Source organism: Anopheles arabiensis, chromosome X (genome assembly GCF_016920715.1).
Source record: "Anopheles arabiensis isolate DONGOLA chromosome X, AaraD3, whole genome shotgun sequence".
NCBI classification, from domain to species: Eukaryota; Metazoa; Arthropoda; class Insecta; order Diptera; family Culicidae; genus Anopheles; species Anopheles arabiensis.
This window is the reverse complement of record NC_053519.1, coordinates 14,675,979-14,695,018: the sequence shown is the minus strand read 5'-3', so window position 1 is coordinate 14,695,018 and position 19,040 is coordinate 14,675,979. Positions and strand designations below refer to the sequence as shown.

The 19,040-nt window shown below is 47.5% G+C and overlaps 2 protein-coding genes across 5 annotated transcripts in view; one reads left to right on the top strand and one right to left on the bottom strand.

The window, feature by feature from the left end:
* The window catches only part of LOC120905807 (cadherin-86C), a 114,572-nt gene that overhangs the window by 71,049 nt on the left and 24,483 nt on the right, over positions 1-19,040 (bottom strand). The gene's annotated exons all lie outside the window — the stretch shown is intronic.
* Positions 915-1,564, top strand: LOC120905808. Its single transcript, XM_040316978.1, has one exon. The coding sequence runs from the start codon at positions 993-995 to the stop codon at positions 1,338-1,340; it is 348 nt and encodes a 115-aa protein (XP_040172912.1). The 5' UTR covers positions 915-992; the 3' UTR covers positions 1,341-1,564.

Here is a 19,040-nt window from a genome sequence, read left to right as displayed (position 1 = left end):
TAGACTGTGCTGCCCTGCTGTCCCACAGAAAATCAGAGTGGGAAATTTCGTGCCCCAGTTTTCACCTCGATCATGTACACCAAAGCACAGCGTCGCGATGCGATGTTTTATGCTAATCGAGCAGCGAGAAGGCGACAACATTGCTAGCCGCAACAACAGAGCTTTTTTTTGGTACTAACTGACGTACACCAGCAACACGCTGGACGTGCCGGAACGAAACACTTCGCTACATGCAGAAACAACACACAAGAAGGCCTTTCTTTTGAAATAGATTTTGACACGCTCGGAATGGTTCTCGTACAACAACTAATCCTAGATGCAATGTAGGAATCAACATCCCACCCCTCTTCTCCCTTCTCTCCACACCATGGTTCAATGTTTGGGATGTAGTGATCGCAATCGATGTATGACAGAGGGAGTAAGAAGGATTACTTTTAAAACAACAATGTAGTGAATTGAAAGTAAGCCAGAGCATAGGTTAATGTTTTCCATAGCACAAATAAGTGGATAACGCCGTTGTTTACTACAATTAACATTATAGATAAATTTTGTTTCTTGAAACAATGATTCTCATTGCAATTGTCAAATGAGAAAAGATGGCTGCATGAGTTTCCATCGCGAGATTCGAACTCACATTGTCGAGCGTGGCGGCACTGCGCGCATTCAGATAAGCCACTGAGCGTGCGCAGCAATAAGGCGTTCACGCGTGACCAGTATCATACACCGCAAGCAAATATTTGTTCCTTATCGTCGATTTGCTCACTGCGGGAAAAGTCAACGCTTGACGGCAAATATTAACTGTCGTTGCTTTCATAATAATACAAATAAAGTATGTTTATTCTACCTGCCAACAAGCACGGATCGAAACTGCCCCAGCGCTATATAAAAACACTCTCGCAACGCTCCACAAAGCTAGTCTGCGATCATTCGCTCTGTCTGTGTCTTTTTCCTAGCACCCCGAAAGCCACCCAAAAGCTCGCAATTTATTCAACATGGCCATTCGTGTGGAGTTGCTGCTGGTGATGGTTCTGTTGCCGCTGCTGCTGCTCGAATCCGTCGTCCCGTACGCGGCGGCCGAAAAGGTTTGGGTCGACCGGGACAAGGTGTACTGTGGCCATCTCGACTGCACCAGGGTGGCGACGTTCAAAGGCGAACGGTTCTGCACCCTGTGCGATACGCGCCACTTCTGCGAGTGCAAGGAGACGCGCGAGCCTCTGCCGTACATGTACGCCTGCCCGGGCACGGAACCGTGCCAGTCGAGCGATCGGCTCGGTTCGTGCAGCAAAACGATGCACGATGTGCTGTGCGACCGGATCGATCAGGCCTTCCTGGAGCAGTAAGGGTGGAGAAGCTACAGTTTCTGCGAGACGATGAAGGGGTTTTCTCCTGGTACGGTAGTTTAAAAAAACACAAAATAGAACCAAATAATTGGTTGCAAATAAAAAGGTTCTGGTTGAGAGAGAGAAAAAAAAACAAACAAAATTATAGATATAGCTTTTTACCCTTTGCATGTGTGCATAAACATTTCAGCTTGTTGGGAAGAAACTTCTAGGAATTTGTTTAATTCTGCTAGAAGTTATTTTTATTCCGAATAACCCTTCCAAGACCAAACCGCGCTCATACAATTCCATTTCGTTCTTGGCATTTTATTTTTAACTCTCATTTCAACGACACGCACAGCCACAGGTAGCAAGGAAAAAAACCTCTTCCTCAAGCGGTCCGTACTAACTGAAAACGAGAGGAAAAGCTATCGCAGAGAAAATTGGTTCAAAAAAAACAAAAGCGTTTTTTCATTTATTTTGTTTTTTTTTTTCATTTTCTTCGCCAACAATTTGTCCCTGGGTATCATGGCACAGAGAAACATAAGCGAAACAGCGCAAGAAGTGCATCGTAGTTGTGTAACGCACCGGTACATTGTACAGTCGCATGGTCGCATTGGTCGGTTGCTGTGCTGCGCTACATGCACGGCGGTATTGCAACAGCAAACCGGGTAAGTACCTACAATGTTTCGGTGCACTTTACTAAAGCTTGTTTTGCTTCATTTGTCAAACGAAAACAAAACAACATCCCCCGGTGATGGAAAATGGTTCGCTCGGGCAACTAGGGAAGCTGTCCGCGTAAAAGTAATTATTTACCAGATGCTGACCGATCAACGGCGGTAGTTGATCGATGGCACTAAATATAACACCGACGGAACACCAGCCCCAGTGTGCGAAAGTGTAATAAAAAAAAACTTTTTTTTATATTTATTTTTTCTTTGCGCCAATGGCTTAATGCTAAACTGAATAAATAAATATCGCTGGTCAGGAAAATGAAACAATAATAAATCGCTGCTGCAGTCCACGATAAGAGCTTCTCCAGCATTAGTTTATGCGGCGGCAAAATGGTTGCCCTTTTTTTTTGTTTTTTTGGTCGCTGCATTTTTTGCTTGACGGGCCAACGGGTTTGATGGGTGTGCCTCATAAAACAGACACACGATTACCATCCGCCTTGACGCCCCAAACAGGACACGGCAGACGAGGCAGCCCGCGTGCACCGAAACCGGCTCGTGAAGGCCGTTCAGAGCAAATGATGCCCAAGCTACAAAAGAACGGGGGAAAAAAACGAACCAAACAGCTTCCACCTCATAAAATGTTCCAAAAACTAAGGACTTTTACGACAAGGTAGAGAATGAAAAACCCAAACCCTGAGGATGAGGATGTAAACGAAACAAAACAGAAAAAAACATCGTTTGGGGCGCACTGAAAGAATTTCGAAAAAGGGCAGTCAACAATTTGATGCCAACAAATGGGCCGTTGTTTCGCCGAAATGATCCGAGCATCGAACCAAAAAAACAAAATTCTCCATTTTCCGCACGCCGTTTTTATGAAACTTCCCCCCAAAAAAACAAGAGCCTTCCTCAAGAACGGGCAGCGAAGAAAAGCAATCAATCTCTAGGCGTCGAGATTTGCGAGTGACGCGCTATAAAACGTTTGGAAGTTGCAATTTTTTTACAGGATAGCTTCCCGTGCTCCCGTCTGTGTGTGTGTGTATGTGTGGGATAAATGCGTCCCAAAGCAGTATGCCTGGACGCTAGGAAAGGTTTTAATTTTTCAACCTCAGCTCTCCCAGCGCCTGCACCTCCTCGTCACCCATCCCCATTTCGAAGGATTGTCTGACGCAGGGTGGTTTCGTCTTTCGTCTGCCTTCGACGGTGGTGCACACAGGAATGTGCATCTTGATATGCTTAAAGAAGGAAAAACAAAAAACAAAAACAAAACCGACAGCGTCCCCGCGCAACGAGCGCGCCCGTGCAAGAGCGAGGCCAGAGGGCAGAGATCAACCGACAGGCGGGTTCGTTGCTTGGCCGCCCGTTTCAGTTTCGCTGATTTTGCAGTTCTGTTGCAGTTCCCGATTCCCGTTCTTGGGCCCGACTGTCCTGCGCGACCAGGGACCGTTTTCCTTGGCTGCCAACACCACATGCACCCTTCATCTTTCCATCCCTTTCCGCTCCCGTCCCTCATCTCTCTTTTGTGTTTTTGTTTTGCCTTGCACCACCGAATGCCATTCTTGATGGGATGCAATTTTCGCTCACCGGCCCCGGACAGCATCACCATATTTAAACGAAACAGCCCATTCAGCGAACATCGGCCCTCGGATGCGAAGGGAGGGTGGGAGGTTGGTTTTTGCGTCGTGATCGCCGTGTTCTGCCCGTTACCTTGTTCCCTTTGCTCGGGCGGTTCGGGCGTACCGTGCGTTTTAATGCTGCTTTACGAACCTATGCGCCCTGTCGGTGCGAGCAAAGATTGGATTTTTGTTTGCAACAAAAAAAAACGAATAGGAGATACCGCTTTATTGGAAGCTCCTTTTCGGGGTAACACTAAGGAGAGTGAGGAAGGGCGGGATCGAGGGGAAGGTAAACGCATAAAATCGATTACCCGCTGGTTCTCGCATGGACCAGCGACATCTTCCCGGGCGCGGTCGGCAGCGAAGGGAAACAAAAGCCGGCGGGACACAACAGACCGCTCCCAAGCCGAGGGTTCGTGGTTATGTTTGAAGTGTCGCTTTTTGTATGTTTTTAATTTTAAGTTTATACTTTCACACAACAATTGCACAAATTCTTTGATCATGTGAGCTCGAATAATGTTAGGTTCGTCGCTTAGAGATTCAAAAAAATAAAAACACGATTCATGACGTCATTTTGTTACGGATTGAAAGTAAATAACAAAAGGTCAAATTACTCATTTCATTCTTCAATCCTGCCTTAACTTAATACGAGCTAAACTTAATTTAAAACTAGAATTATAAACAACTAAACTAACTTTATTTTACAAGGTAAATAATTCCCTTTTTCAACGCGAATGACCTAAAAAACTCTCACAAACAATGCCTCCCAACGCAATGACAGGCACGCGAGAAAGCTGTACAGTTTCGGCCCAATTTCAACGGCTGCTAAGACACTTCCGTCCCGTTCCATCACCGCCCGGCCATCTCACGGAAGTGTTCACAAATTTCGGCTTTACGAGACACTCGTTACGGAGCACCATTTATCGTTTGGGGCACGTTAATTTCGCTCCCAAAAAAGAAAACCCTCCCCCGGTGGACGTAACTGTTCCGGCAACGCAAAGATGTGATCATGCTGGCTGGCTGGAAATGCAGCTGTAGCGGCACTTGCGTATCGATAACACTAATCTCTACCGCAGCAGCTGTAATTTCCAATAATCTTGAATTAAAAGTGTAGACCGTGGCTGTGGCCTCCGCGTGCCCCCGAACCACCGAACAAACCGCCGAAATCAAACAACAACCCACCACAGTGGCCACAGGCGCCTCCTCAGTGGCGATGGCTTGATGTGTCTTGCTGGCGGTGCTGTGAAGCAGAAAGTGAAACCGAAAGTTTTCAATCTTATTAGCGCCAAACGCCAAACGGTGGCTTGGAACGCTTCACGTTTCGCGTAATAGGCAGTGCCGCAGTGAGGTTTGATGAAACGTTACAAAGTTGTAATTTTGGGCGGGTGGGGAGGGCGTTTTTGCTGCCGCGAGAAGGTGTTGAAGTATCGCCCTAGCAGGAAAGTACGCACATCGCTCAAAGTGACGAAATTCGAACGAAGTGACGTCACGCTCACACCGCGACCTCCATTTGTAGGACGTGCGAATTATCGATCCTGATTCCCCATTCCCTGGAGCAGCGGAAAGCCAAACTCGATTGGGGCTGCCATATGCAGACAGCTACGAGGAAGAAAAAGAAGTAGGAAAAAACGAGCATCGTGTATTGTAATTGATGGACACGAATGATACTTTGGCAGCTGTATCATTAGCTGTAGCCCACATCACACGCACAAAGACCTGCTGTGCTGGGGTCCGGATGTTGCTCTAGCTGAAGGTTTGTTGTTCTTGTTTTTTTCCAGAAAGTTTTCCCACCAACATCCACTCGGTGTGGGTGAAGGTGGTTGGCCACCGCTTTCGTCAACTTTTTGAAAGGATCCCTATATTTTAACGGCTGACAAATCCACTACAGCGATAAGCGCGATCGACGAAACTGGTCGAAACAAAAGTTAACCTCAAATGTAAAACACTTTTCAATTCAATTACTTGCCACACGCACCGGCACCGTTCGAAGGCTATAAAAATCGTACCGGCGAATGGCGATGATTCGATAACACTTCCAAGATCCAAGCGCACGGTGTTGGTGGTTGGTGCACCCTGCCGAACGCCAAAAGCGAAGCGGAAAGTGACACCGAATCGAAATCAAATCGATAGTGAACGGTTGCGTTCTTTTTTTGCTTTTTGCTCCATGCTTTGCATTTCAGTTGGTTTTGCTGCTCACTTGTGTGCTCCTTCGCAAACGAAGCGGAACAAAAAGGCGTTGCACGATCGCCAAACCTCTTTCAAATGTGGTCGTGTACCGCGACACGGCGGCTAAGAAGTGTGAAATATTCCCTAGTCAATCACAGACACACACACACACACACACGTAAACCAGCGAACGTATTACCTTGAAATGCAATTAATTCATGTTAGACGCGCACGCCTGGCAGCGCAAATTGAAAGAATAAGTAATATTTTTCAAAACATAAGAAACAAATTTTTGGTGGTCGTTTTTCTTTTCGAGCCACTCGATATGCTGGGAAATGGGCGAATATTAATTTTGTGCATGATCCGCAGCGATCAACAATTTTGGAGCAGCAAGAAAGAAAAAAATCGCTCGTACTCGCACCCGGGGCAGAAAACACGAGCGTATCGAACAAAAGACTTCAATGACAGTGAAGCGATTGGATAAGCGACGAACCCGCTCTTTTTTTTCTTCTTCTTCTGCCTACCGCCCGTCCCAACACTAACGCGATAATCATGAGCGAATCGAAATCGATTGGCGTTAAATTGAAAGGGAGCGGTAATTAGAGAAGAAATGTAACACGGAATCACTCCCATTCCGCCTCCTTCTGCCTTGTGATGATGTGGTACTTCTGCTCCTAGTCAACCAATAATGATGATCGATCAGGGCGGTGTAATGGGAGGGAGGAAAAAAAAACGACCGATCCGTCCTCAAAACGTGACTTTCTGTGTGACTCCAACCACATGCCTTTCCCCTCCCTTTCATCTTTAGCAGCTCGAATATGACACACACACACACACACACACACACACACACACACACATCGGTCGTACATCTCATCTCGGTCGTGTACGCCGCGGCGGTCGCGTTCTCGCCATACCGGGCGTTTAATGATGACAGATTTATTATACCCAAAACCGGTCCCCGCATCCCCACCCGCGCGCGCGCGCTCGATTTGTGGCGTGATTTTACTTTTCCCTCTTCTTCTTCTTCTTCTACTGTTTACTGCTTCACTACTTGCTTTGTGGTTTCGAGAAAGGGAACTTGTTGCGTAATACGCGCGCTCGCGCAATGACACCTTCGGTCGGCTAACGATTGCTGGAAGTAACAGATCGCGGCCTGTGATGGTGGGTTATGTTTTTCCTACCTTTTTTTTTGTCTATCCATGTTTCGCTAGCACTCGTCTAGCCGCAGCGCATACACACACACGCACGCACACGTAGTTCTCCCCCAGAGAGATTCGGTGCACGTAATTAGCTTGCGAGGGAAGGAGCGAGACACACACACACACGAATGGACAAAAAAACGGTAAGGAAAATGAACCACTCCTTCGGGTGTCGACGCGGGAGGAGATCTGTGGTGCGGTAGCTCGTGTCATGTGTTGCTACCGCCGTGTGGAGAGCCTTTCCTAGGCCGCGCAAGATTTACGCGTCACAGTGGGAAATCTAACGATCCACACGCATGGAGGGCCCAAATGTATCACCACCAACCGTGCCGCAGCATGATTGGTATGGAAAATGTTGCAGCACCTTTACAGATGTTCACGATTGACAACCCGCCAGCAACGCCGAGCTCCAGTTGATGTGATTAAAACGTGATTTGAGAAGAAAAATGCAATTTACTTTCGAGCCCTCCGATGCCGCAGCTGAAATGCTAATTCGATTTGGGATTTCTTTAACGGTGGTTCGATATAATGTTTTTTTTTTGCTTCTTCTGCCCACCCTTTGCTAGCGAGCCAGCCCAAAAAAAATGAGAAAATTTATTAAACACACACACAAACCCGCTACCAATCGGACGACGAACCCTTCCCGGGGCGGAAAAATGGGACGGTAGAAATCGATCGATCGGCGGTTAAGCGCCGCTGTGCAGTCTTTTCCGTTTGCGTTACACCGCCTAGCGCGCTCACGGCCCTTTTCCCAAGGATGCCGTGCGGAAGCAAGCATGCGGACTTTAATTTCAATCATCGCGCGAAAGTAAGGACGAAATTTATACGACGCTAATTATACGCTGGGAAACAGTTATACTGCCGACCTTAACGGGCAGAGTCGGCACCCGGAAAGGTGGTTCGGGTCGACAACGCTAGCAATTGGTTTATATTTTAATATACGTACAACAACAAAAACCCACGGGCACAATATGACCGAGCCCTGTCCCAAATGTTGTCCCATTTAGGTAAAATTTATCGCTTGAAATAATTTGATAGAAATGTGTTGAAAACATCGTTCCGAGTAAAACATGCTGGAGGTCAGACTATTAAGTTGGATTTTGTTATATTTTTCATCATCACTTTACAAATTTAGCTCAAATTTCAACGTTATTTCATGCTCTAATTCTTATAATAATTTACACACTAAATTACGTCACAATTTCCTAAGCTGCACATGTATCGCCGTATAAGTGGACCAGAGGAATTAGTTACTCGATCGGAACCGGAACGGTATCGGTTCCAGTTTCGCACCAGGTTCTAGTTTCGTTCCGAATCCGGAACAGGATCCGGTACAGTTCCAGGAACGGAATAAAGCCACGAACTGTTTCGGGACCTGGATGAATTTAGTTTCAGTTCCAAGACCCGTATAGGTACATGATCAGTTCCTGGACCGGTATAGGTACATGATCAGTTCCTGGACCGGTATAGGTACATGAAAAGTTCCTTGACCGGTATAGGTACAGGATAAGTTCCTGGACCGGTATAGGTACATGATCAGTTCCTGCACTGGCATGAGTTCAGTATCAGATCCAAGACCGATATGAGTTCATCATCAGTTCCAGAACCAATATGGGTACCGAATCGGTTTCAGGACCGCTATGGATTTTTATTTGATTTTTGGTCTTTTTTTGGATCAGTTCCTCATTTTAGCCAGGTTTTGAAGCCAAAATTTTGGGCGTACAGCTGAGAGTAATGAGGATCCTTAAAATTACGTTGAGCAGCCCTGTCATAGGGCCAAATTAGTTAGTCACACAAAGGTTCGTACTCGTTGCGTGATACAGCTATAATGGCAGAGCATTGCCTAAGCCGTCGTATTTATTTTATTTTCCTCGCTAAACACCCATCTTCCCTCATTAGCATCTATTAGCTCGTTTTAACTAATGAGCAAACTGTGTGCTTGCAGTGTGCGCGACTCTTTTACATTCTCCTTTCAAACAAAGCGACCGATTGTTTCAGTAAACAGTTGACAAATAGAGAAAGGGATGCTACGGTTACCCGGGACGTCATCCCGAGCAATCTTGCTGCCTTCATCTGCTGCGATCTTCCGATGCCAATCCTAATTCATCGATCGCAACAACACACCCCGGGAAGAGGGGGGGAGAGAGGGGACACTTTCACACGATGTAACGCGCGCAGTACGGAAAAAAAACCGAGGTGAGGTGAAAACACGGAAAATTGAAATCGAAACATGCCACAAAGCCCATCCACGGTACAGAGGGACCATCGGGGCTTTGGGGCGGAGTGATTGGTCCCCGCCGACAAGGATCGTTCCGACATCATACATTTCTCGCTGTTACTCAGTCAGCATGGGGGAATTTCTCCCGTTTGGGCTCACACCAAGGCCCAGCGTTCCGTGGAGCTAACCTCCCTGGGAGAAGTTTAATTGGCGCACCCAGGTCCGTGGTGCGTCTGCATCGCTTCTGCAAATAAAAATTTACCAAACCAAACAAAAAAAAACGCACGACGAAGAGGCAAGCAAACGAGCAGCATCAACAGCAACACCATCAGGGCGAACTGTTCTCCGTTCGCGTTTGGACTAGGTTCACTTTCACCCAGCAGCAGCAGCATGACGCCACTGTCGCTTTCAAAGCTCGCAAGGCAAATGCAAGTACGCGCCCTTCAAATCAACCGGAGAGAAAACAACAACAACAAAATGCAGAGGAGGAAAAAAAGGGAAAACGGGCCTGTTGCTACACTTCAATCAATGCAGACGATTGTCGATTGGTTTTTTAGAGAAATTATTCTCGACAGCGGCAGCTGAAACCATCGCTCACGAACGGCGCGATACGATCCGGGGCAAAGCGTTTTGCCCGTCACGCCAACACGCCGTCACGTTAATTGAGGAAGCGAAGGCGACGACACTGGCAGCCCAACAACAGCAAAAAAAACCACCCAAAAACTAACTCTCAGATAGAGAGCGCTTTCGAGCTGGTGATCGTTTGTGGATCGCTTTTTTGCTTTCGCACTGTCTTTGTGATATCATCTGATGCGTTTGCCTGATTTTGGCTGATGTGTTTGGAACAATTGTTCCTTTTTTTGTTTTGTCTTCTAGCTCTCATGATACATGTTTCGCTAAAAACAAAAAAAATAGTTGTTAAAAGCAATATTTTCCAAACATAATTGAAATATTCCATTCGTTAAACTGCTTCATTCGGAATTCGGTCGAATATTTTATAAAAATTGATTTCATTTCCCCCTTTAAATCTACAACATAATTAACGATTGAACAAAAAAAACCACGACCACCCCTTACTGACTCCTCTTTTCCCCCTCCCTCCGCCTCCCACTGTCAAATCAAAATTGCATCCGCGCGACGATGCAGTTTGGCTTCTCCCCCAGGCATCCCCGCATGGGCCAAATTGCTCGGGAAAAAAGTGCACAACACGTGTAATTAAGATTACATCAATCCTGCGGGCGTCAAGCGACAAACCCCCGGTCGCAGGCAGCTGCACAAGAAAAAAAGAAGAAAAAAAACATAGACACGGGTGTGTAACATTTAAAGCAGACCCCGGGGTAATTATTTTCCATCAATAGTGAAATTGCCTTTCGGAGTGTCGGCTCGGTCGCAGTTGCGGTTAGCTGCGCGAGGCACCGCAAATCCGGGGGTTGCATTTTCTAATAAATTTTCAACGCTTGTTCGTTTTTTCTCTCTCTCTCTCTCTCTCTCTCTCCGTCCCTCGCTGATGCTGGTGCATTAGCAAGCGAAGGTAATTTCTAAGTTCCCGTTCGCCTCCAGCGCCCAGAGTCACACTTTTGTCCGGCGATGTGATGTGAATCAATTCAATGCGTCCGATTTCCGAGGACGTAAATTAGAGAAAGGCGATAAAGGGCGTCCGATGGGGACGGGGAGGTTTTGCATTAAAACCACGAGCGTACCGTTTCACCCCCTCACCCTTCCCTCATCCTCTCGCTCTGCCCACGAACACGGGTCACAGTTTCGCTAATCAAACCGGAAAAGAAAAGTGATCAATGCCGGCTCCCTGACTCGGAGCCAAGGAGGGTGACTAGTGTGTGTGAGGGTGGGGGGGGGGGGTGGCTCGAGAAAAAACGACACCCCGTCAGATGCATTCGTTTGTGCCGGGGCTGGAAAATCAATTGAGAGAACAAATGATCGGAATGGGAAGGCAGAAGAAAAACCGCAGAAAGTGCCGCGCGTTCAATTGAATTAATCCGATTAGACGCGCACCGACCATCGGCTGTGGGGCTGTGTGTCAATGGGAGGGGTAGAGAGGAGAGAAAAAAAACACACGACAAACTGCAAAGCAGGATGCAAACCGAGACTGCAAGCGGGGTTGAAATTATGTCCCTATTTGCTTGTCGTCAGTCGTCACTGTTGAATTCTATTTTCCGGCCCGCTTGTTACGGTGCCCCTATCACTAAAACTGCTAAGGAAAAAAAACTCCAAATGCTCATCCATATCAAGATTTGTATGTTTTTTTTTGTTGTGAACATCACCACGCATCGTCTGTGTTGCGAATTTCCGCACGCTTTTCCACTTTCATTTTTAAGTTTTCCTCTCCGATACACCTCGGTAAATTAATTTACCACTAGCTGCCGGCGCGTCTCTCTAAGCCCGCCTTTCCACTTTCCTCCATTTTCCAACCAGACCGGAGATAAACGACGAAAAACGTGATCGCCTCATAATTGCAGCACGTCTCGTGCGCGCGCTCGCGCCCGCTCATTTTACTCCGCACCGACGCTAGTTCCCGGTGCTGCGCGCTGTGCTAAATAATTGAAACAATATCCAACGCTCGGGCTGCACGGTTTCACGTCCATCAATTTTGTTCCGCCTTCGAAACCTACCCCCTTTTCCTAATCCACCCCTTTCTAATTGCTTTATTTCGGTTTGTTTTCCAGCTTCCCAATTCGTTTTAGATTTTTGCTGATTTTTTTTTAGTTTGCAGATTTTGCTAGCGACGGGAAAAATCATATTTAAATACCAGTTCCTCTGCGCCGGGCCCGTCTGAAGCATGTTTGGAGGAGGAAATTACTTTTCCTTACGTTTTTTTCTCCCCCATTTTCTTTCCTGGTTCGGGGTTTTTTTGCATGCTAAAATTTTATAAGCTATAAGCTAATGAAGCGAATAATCATTGCAATTAAGTTCACCTCCCAAGGAATGTTTGTTAAACGCATCACAATCTTTGTGTACTTTTTTTTTTTTTGCTTTACCAATTCCATGACACATACAGCATATTAATGATTTATTACATTTAGCTCTAAGCATGTTGGTATATAAAAGAGGCTTGAACACCGCCCAAGATTTCAAACAACGATACAAGAGTGCACAAAACGAAACAAAGCAAAGAAAAGGATAAGGCTTGCAGCTATCAAGTTTACAAATTCTTCCGAAAGCTCAAACCCCGCCGATAGTGTGCAGCACACAAAGCACGGAAGCAAACCTACAAACGATCTTGAAATCTTCCAAGCAAAACAGCAACAGCAAAAGAAGCAGCAAGTAGCGTCCTGAAAGTAACTTCATATCTTATCCTATACTCCCTGTCGTTGTCTTCATCTCCAGCAGCCACTCACAACAGACATTGAGAAATACGAACCAACGGCTGGACTCCACGGCATCCCCAAGAAAACGGCGAACGAAAAAAAACGGACCAGCGAGCCATCCGAAAGAGCAACCGATGCAATCGGGGTGGGAAATTAATTAGGGTTCTAGCTCGTGAAGGGGATCCTGTCGGTCTGGTCTTGTTGCTCTCCGGAGACTTCATTCTTTTTCCTGTTCGCACAATCGCGCCACAAAAAAACGGTAAGGTGAGCAGGTTTTAGCGAAACAAACACAGGAAATTGTCAATCAATCACAGGTACTAACTGCCCGAAAAGGTCCAGATTTTGGCGCTCGGTCTTTCCAACTTCATCGTGCACTGTCCGGTCCCAAAACTGTTGTACGTGGTGGCTGTTGTAGTTTTAAAGAGTTTCTGCTGCTGCTGCTGCAAAGATGCTGACTTCCGAGAACGAACAAAATCGCTCAAAACACGAACCGAGAATGCATTGTGAGCGCGGAGCGAACATTTGATAGCCTCATAATTCTTTGTCCTTTGTCCTTGCATTGTGTTCATTTGCTTTGCTTGCAGAGTGTTTGTAGTTTGAATGGCCTTAGTCTTTGCAACAACATAATGCTGAAGCATGTTGTTGTGTTTAAATAACTTTTTTTTTCTCACTAGCTCAAGTAATAAGTGAAATTAAGGCGCTAAATCTTCCAATTGTTGAATTTTGTAGCTTTTGGTGCCGTGACCAGGATGCAAAACACGACAATGCGCTATTGGACGTCCGATTTTTTCCCCATCCTTCTTTGCACAAACAAAAAAATCTCAACAAGAGTGCGTCTGGAAGACGCACACCTTTCCAAACACGCTAACCTCGTATTGAAAGCCTGCAAACACTTCCCAAGGCGCGTTGCTCGTTCTTTTGTCGTCGAGCCGTCGAAACGTCGTGAGCGCACGATCGCCCCAGCTGAGTCCAGTCCGGGGCCCGGTCTGACAATGGAACCGGAACTCCTCCTTCTCCTTTCGAAGCCTCCCAACACTGAAAACCACCCGAAAAAAAATCCACCAAACAAAACAGACATCGATTTCCTTAGCGATCCCGGGAGCCGATCGCTGGGGATAGGGCGCTGAAACGTGAGGGAACTTTCACACCAGCACCTTTCCGGGCGGCTAACGCCTACACTCACGATTTTGGGGTGAGCGGTGCGGTTCTTTTTTTTTAACTACGTTGGGCGACTTGGTGCCCTCTTGGACCCGTAGGTGAGGGTCCTGAAAGATTCAGCCTTTTTTTTTTTTTTGGTTGAGACCTCAATATCTGTGCCCTGTTCCTTGGGGGGATGCAATAAAAAAAGCCTGTCAAGTTGTGCATTGCGTCACACGGTCTAATTTGCGTTCGCCGTCGGCGCTTGGCAGAGGGCGTATTGGGAGATGCTTGCCACTTTCAACACCACCGTACCATCAGCAAGGTAGTTCTAGCAGCGAGGAGCGGTTTGCTACGTTATAATTCAGCAAAAGCATCACCAAACAAAAATCATATTCCAGCCAGGAGACACGGCGCACTATTGGCCACCGCCGGCAAAACCAACCATCGTTAAAGGGAAATGTAGAACACTGGCGGAAATTGAAGCGCGCTGTGCAATGTGGCCAGAAACATAACTCCCGTTGTAGGTGCCTCGAGGGGAAAACGGGCTTCAAAGGTTTGAAAGCTCGTTTTTTTTTGTCGCTCCTTGCTGCCCCTTCACGTACCGACGACGACTGATGTTGAGCCGTACAGCTTTTTTCTCCTGCTTCTACTCCTATTGCGCAAGAGATGCAAGGGATGAAAAGGCACAGACAAACAAGCAGAGAGAGAGAGAGAGAGAGAGAGAGAGAGAGAGAGAGGAGAAAAAAACGCCATACAGAGCTATAAACAGGGCGTGATCTGGGCGGCCATCACCCGGGCGAATGTGGTGACGATGCACGGACGGGGCAAACTTGCCGCGAACAGCGCGCAAAAGCTAGCCTGTGCTCGGGCGCATTTGGCGGGATCATTTGGTGTGCGCTCCTAGCATGGGAGCTGTTGCATTAGGAGCACACACAAAAATAGGAAATGGACAATCGACAGGGGCATAGATAGAGAAAAGGAGTTTGAATAGTTACAGTACCGAAGGGCCAATATTCTATAACAACTTTCCACTGCCGAAAACAAACCATAGAACACTATGTTTGCATAATATTATTTACTTTACTTTGGTGCCGTGACTAGGATGAGAGCAATGTACATGTTTACAGCATTGATTAAATGAACCAAACTCAACGCTTTTTATGTGTTCTGTTTGAAAACATGCTCCTAATATGCTTTCCAATTCGCAGAAATTGGTGCCATGACCAGGATATGAAGATATTATATAGAATATAATATTACAAATATTATTCTGATTTCATGCCGTTGCAGAAATGGAAAAAAAACCCTTTTTTCGTACATTCAATTTATCCCCAAACGCTCTATCTCTTTCCCTTCCTACCAGAAAAATCAAACACTCTCTTCTTCGCTCTTTCGCTGGGTGGAGTCAATTCGCCGACAGCTTGGTGCAACCTCATACGGACACCCTCGGGAATATATCAACCTTTTCGGAGGCACACACGGTGTACGTAAAGCACGCCAAAAAGGCACACACAGCCACCGAAGGCAACAGCCGACCATATGGTTCACGTTTGACGCTCTGCGTCGCCTTCACTCTCTCTCCTTCGGCGCAAAACCGTCCCCGAGCACAGCCATCCCCAGGTAATTCAACCGCTTTAAGGAACTTTGCCACTACCCGGTTTCCAGCTCCAACACATACACACACACACATAGACACACGAAAACGGTTTCGAAAGGTTTCGAAAGCCTCACCAGGTCGGAGGCCCGTGTTTGGTACCCCGTGTAGGTTGCTATCCGCTACCACTCCAATCGTCACAGCATCCAACAGTCTCGCAGTACATGCGTCTCGCTCTCTGTGTGTGTGTTGCGTGTTCGCGTATGTGTTTAGGTTGCAGCTCGTTACTTTGTCTGCCGTGCGGATAGAATCGCGCATAGAACACACCTAAACCACGAAGAAGCTTGCACAGAAATGCAGCTCATGTCTGCCTGCCTGCGCGTGTGTGTGTGTGTGTGTGGGCAAGGAAACGACCAAGACGGCAAGGCCGGAGGCGAACCTGCCTGAAAAAGGCTCACACTGCACAGCGAGGCACATAAAAGGCATGCGCAAAACAAACGCTGCACACGATTCATGCTGCCTGCGCTTTTGTTTCGCGCGGCTCGCGCTTCGTTCTGCGCCCGCGAGCGACGAATTGCGGACAAATTCAGGTTCGTGATGGGGTGACGGTGCGCGGGGTAAAGCGGTAAGGGCGGACTTGGTTCCAAGACCTGGGACAGCTTGATCGGTAGAGCGGACCAGGCTAGGAGGGAAGGGGGGAACGAACGAGAGCAGGACGGTCTGATTTGTTTCACTTCGTGCTCGGTTCCTCGGAGGTGTTGAAGGGTGTCTGCGAAATGGGTGTCCCCTGAAGGCTAGGATCTGCTCCAGGAAGTACTTAAAGGAAGCCGAAGGTTAAATAGCAGACAGGCAATGTTTGTGCGGTGGTTTGCTGCCAAGCTATGCAGTTCTTAACAGCACTGAGGGGTTGCTAAAAGGGTAAATGGTTTTTTTTTTTTTCTAGGTAAGATTCGTGGCTGATAGTTTTTAGTCATTCAAAGGTAAACTGCACTTCATATTACATCTTTTATACATTCACAGAATATATCACAAAAACAGTATTTATAATTGCATCTTGAGGTGGCTGCATTCTTTCTCTTCTTTGTGGCACAAACATTACAGAGTGTAACGATACCTGTAATAACTTAGCTTCGGTGAAAATCAAATAAACACAAACTTCCATGGCAAAGCTAAGGCTTTCCAACGTTGCATAGTGGTACTTCCACTGGAACCTGGGTCAGAAAAGTTAGTCACACATTCAATCATAAACCCTGATGCTTCGGGCGCACTCTGCCAGCCACTCAGGGAGCATATCGAATCGGAAGGCACGCTCGCAACTCGCCCGGAACAGAGGATATTTGCATGGCCCGCCGGCCCACCGGCCCCACCCCTACACGACGTCGTTTAAGATGCCGTTTTATTGAACGCAGCACACAGCGCAGCCTTTGCAGCGGGTCCCGTTTCCCCCCCCCCCCCTCCACTCTCGAACGCATTCGGCCGATACCCAATACCGAAACATTGTGTTCCTTTTTCGGACCCGTAATATGTAGGCCCGCGAGCGTACGCTTCGAACGACATTGCAGCCGGGCCAGGGTGATGAAGCAAAATAGTCACTCATCACGAAAACTCATCCCCCCTCTCCCTCATCCTTTCCCCTATCATGATTTCGCCCTGCCCATCCCTTCCACACTCCGGCGGTGCTTTGTATTGAGCAGCAAACGGGATTTCCGTTCCGTGATGAAGCAAAGGGCGGCAACCTTTTCGGCAAAGCCCCTTCGCTGGAAGGATGTGCTGCCGGAGCGGGGCGATATTTATGGTGTGCGGGATGGGGAGGCAAATAACAAAAAAAAAGAAAGAAGAAACATGTACCCCGTGCGCATACACTTCCCGGCGTACACTCTTCACGTGTTCTGACGGAAGAGATATGACACCCGCCGGAGCATTAGGCGTTTGGGATCGTAGGGAGAAGGAATAGGAAGAGTGGAAAGAAAAAAAAACAAAAAAACAAGGTTCGTCGCTTCTTTCGCATCGAAGTCTTTCGTTTGCACTTGCGCGTTTAGCGGCGGGGCGCACCGAGAGCGTTAAGGCAGTCGCATTGGATGTTAGTTTTTGCTTTGCCTGCCTGACTTTTCAACCATATGTGTTTGTGTTTGGGAAAAAAATAGAATAGAAGGCGGTTAGTGGGGATATATTAATAAATGAGAAGCGAGAGAGGGAGACAGAGATAAAGCCCTCCACCAAACCGTAATGATGGGGATGACGCGATAAAGCCGATCAGAAAGTGAAGCGAGTGACGGCTGTGTTACGGTACAGGTCCGGGCAAAGGTGTACACTCCCCGCTTTGGTGTAACGGTTTTCCACGGTTTTCGTTCCGGGTGATCCCATTGTCATATCCTTACACCCTTACAAAAGGCAACCCGGTATGAAGAGGGCCAATTTACGGAAGCTAATCTCCTTGGCGGACACACGGGCCATGTAAAGAGCAACGAATAGAGCGAAAGAGAGAGAGAAAGAGAGAGACAGCGCGGCTTTGCTAGCGATTCGCTGCGCCACGTTGATAACAGTACCCTCTCTTCTATTATTGGGCCTGAATCCTGACTGACCTCATTTAACGTCACGGGTTGAGCTTTTCTTTTCTTTGCAGCTGGTTCGACACGCTGGAAATGTTGGCGTACTACTCATTGCCTAACCCTTTTTTGGGGAGCTAGAACACCTGAGATGTAACGGTGATGCGACGCTTCGCCTTGGAAGATGGTCTAGTACGCAGCGACGGGGGGTTAGGGTCAAGCTGATCTAAACCATGCTAAATTTACTTATTCACCTAATGAGTTTGGGTTTGTGGTCGGTTTTAATTAGTTTACACACAACGTAACGAGACCAGAACGTCGTTAACTAGCCACATGACCGATTTGCTAACAATCGGTGTATGATTGGATAGAGCTGTTGTTGATTTTGGGTGCCACCGTGCCTTAAAGCAGCCAACAAAGCATTACATTTGGGCTACTTTTCGACGTTTTGAAATGTTTTGAAACACGATCGGATGAAACATAGCAAAAAGTATTAGTAGTGATCGAAATTATCATAACATTTTGCTCTTCCCACTGCTCAGCAAGGGGATGCACTACCTTTCAATATTATCGCTCCCCAGTTGTGGCAGCAGTACAGGCAGGCAGGCAGGCAGGCAGCGAGCGAAGAATAACGCTTATAAATATAGGCAGATAATCATCCCGACAGCATTCAGCATCTCAGCCACGCAACAGCAACTGCCGTGATTTATATCGAACCGTGTAGCCACCTTCCCGTCACCCAGCCAAAAGCCCGGCACCTTAACCGTGGTTGGTCGAGGGAAGAATTCGAGCAGCCGCTAGAAACCATCGGTGGAAAAGCGCATCGAACGGGCCACGGGATTCGGACGACAACGCCTTGGGTCCCTGTGGAGGGAGATGAGGGGGGAGGAGTGGTGGGGTGTGGAAACAATCATGATGAAGATGAACATCGCCTCCCTTTGAAAGGTTAGGCGATGGCGAACCCGGTGCCGAGGCGAACCACCAGAAGGTGCGAGGCGAAATTTATGCACCGAAGAAAATCGATCTACTGATCTACGAGCTAGACCTCTCCCGCACCCCCCCCTCCCCCTTTCCGCTCCGCTTCCTCCCCCAAGAAGCGCAAGATTAACGCAACAAGTTCGCCCCCGACCGACAACCGCTCCGGGTCTGCTGTAGTAGAAGAGTTTTCCCCGCACGAAGCCGGATGATGATTTATGGGACGAAATGAAAGCGTTTCGGAAAGGCTGCTCGCCGAAGCTGCCTTTT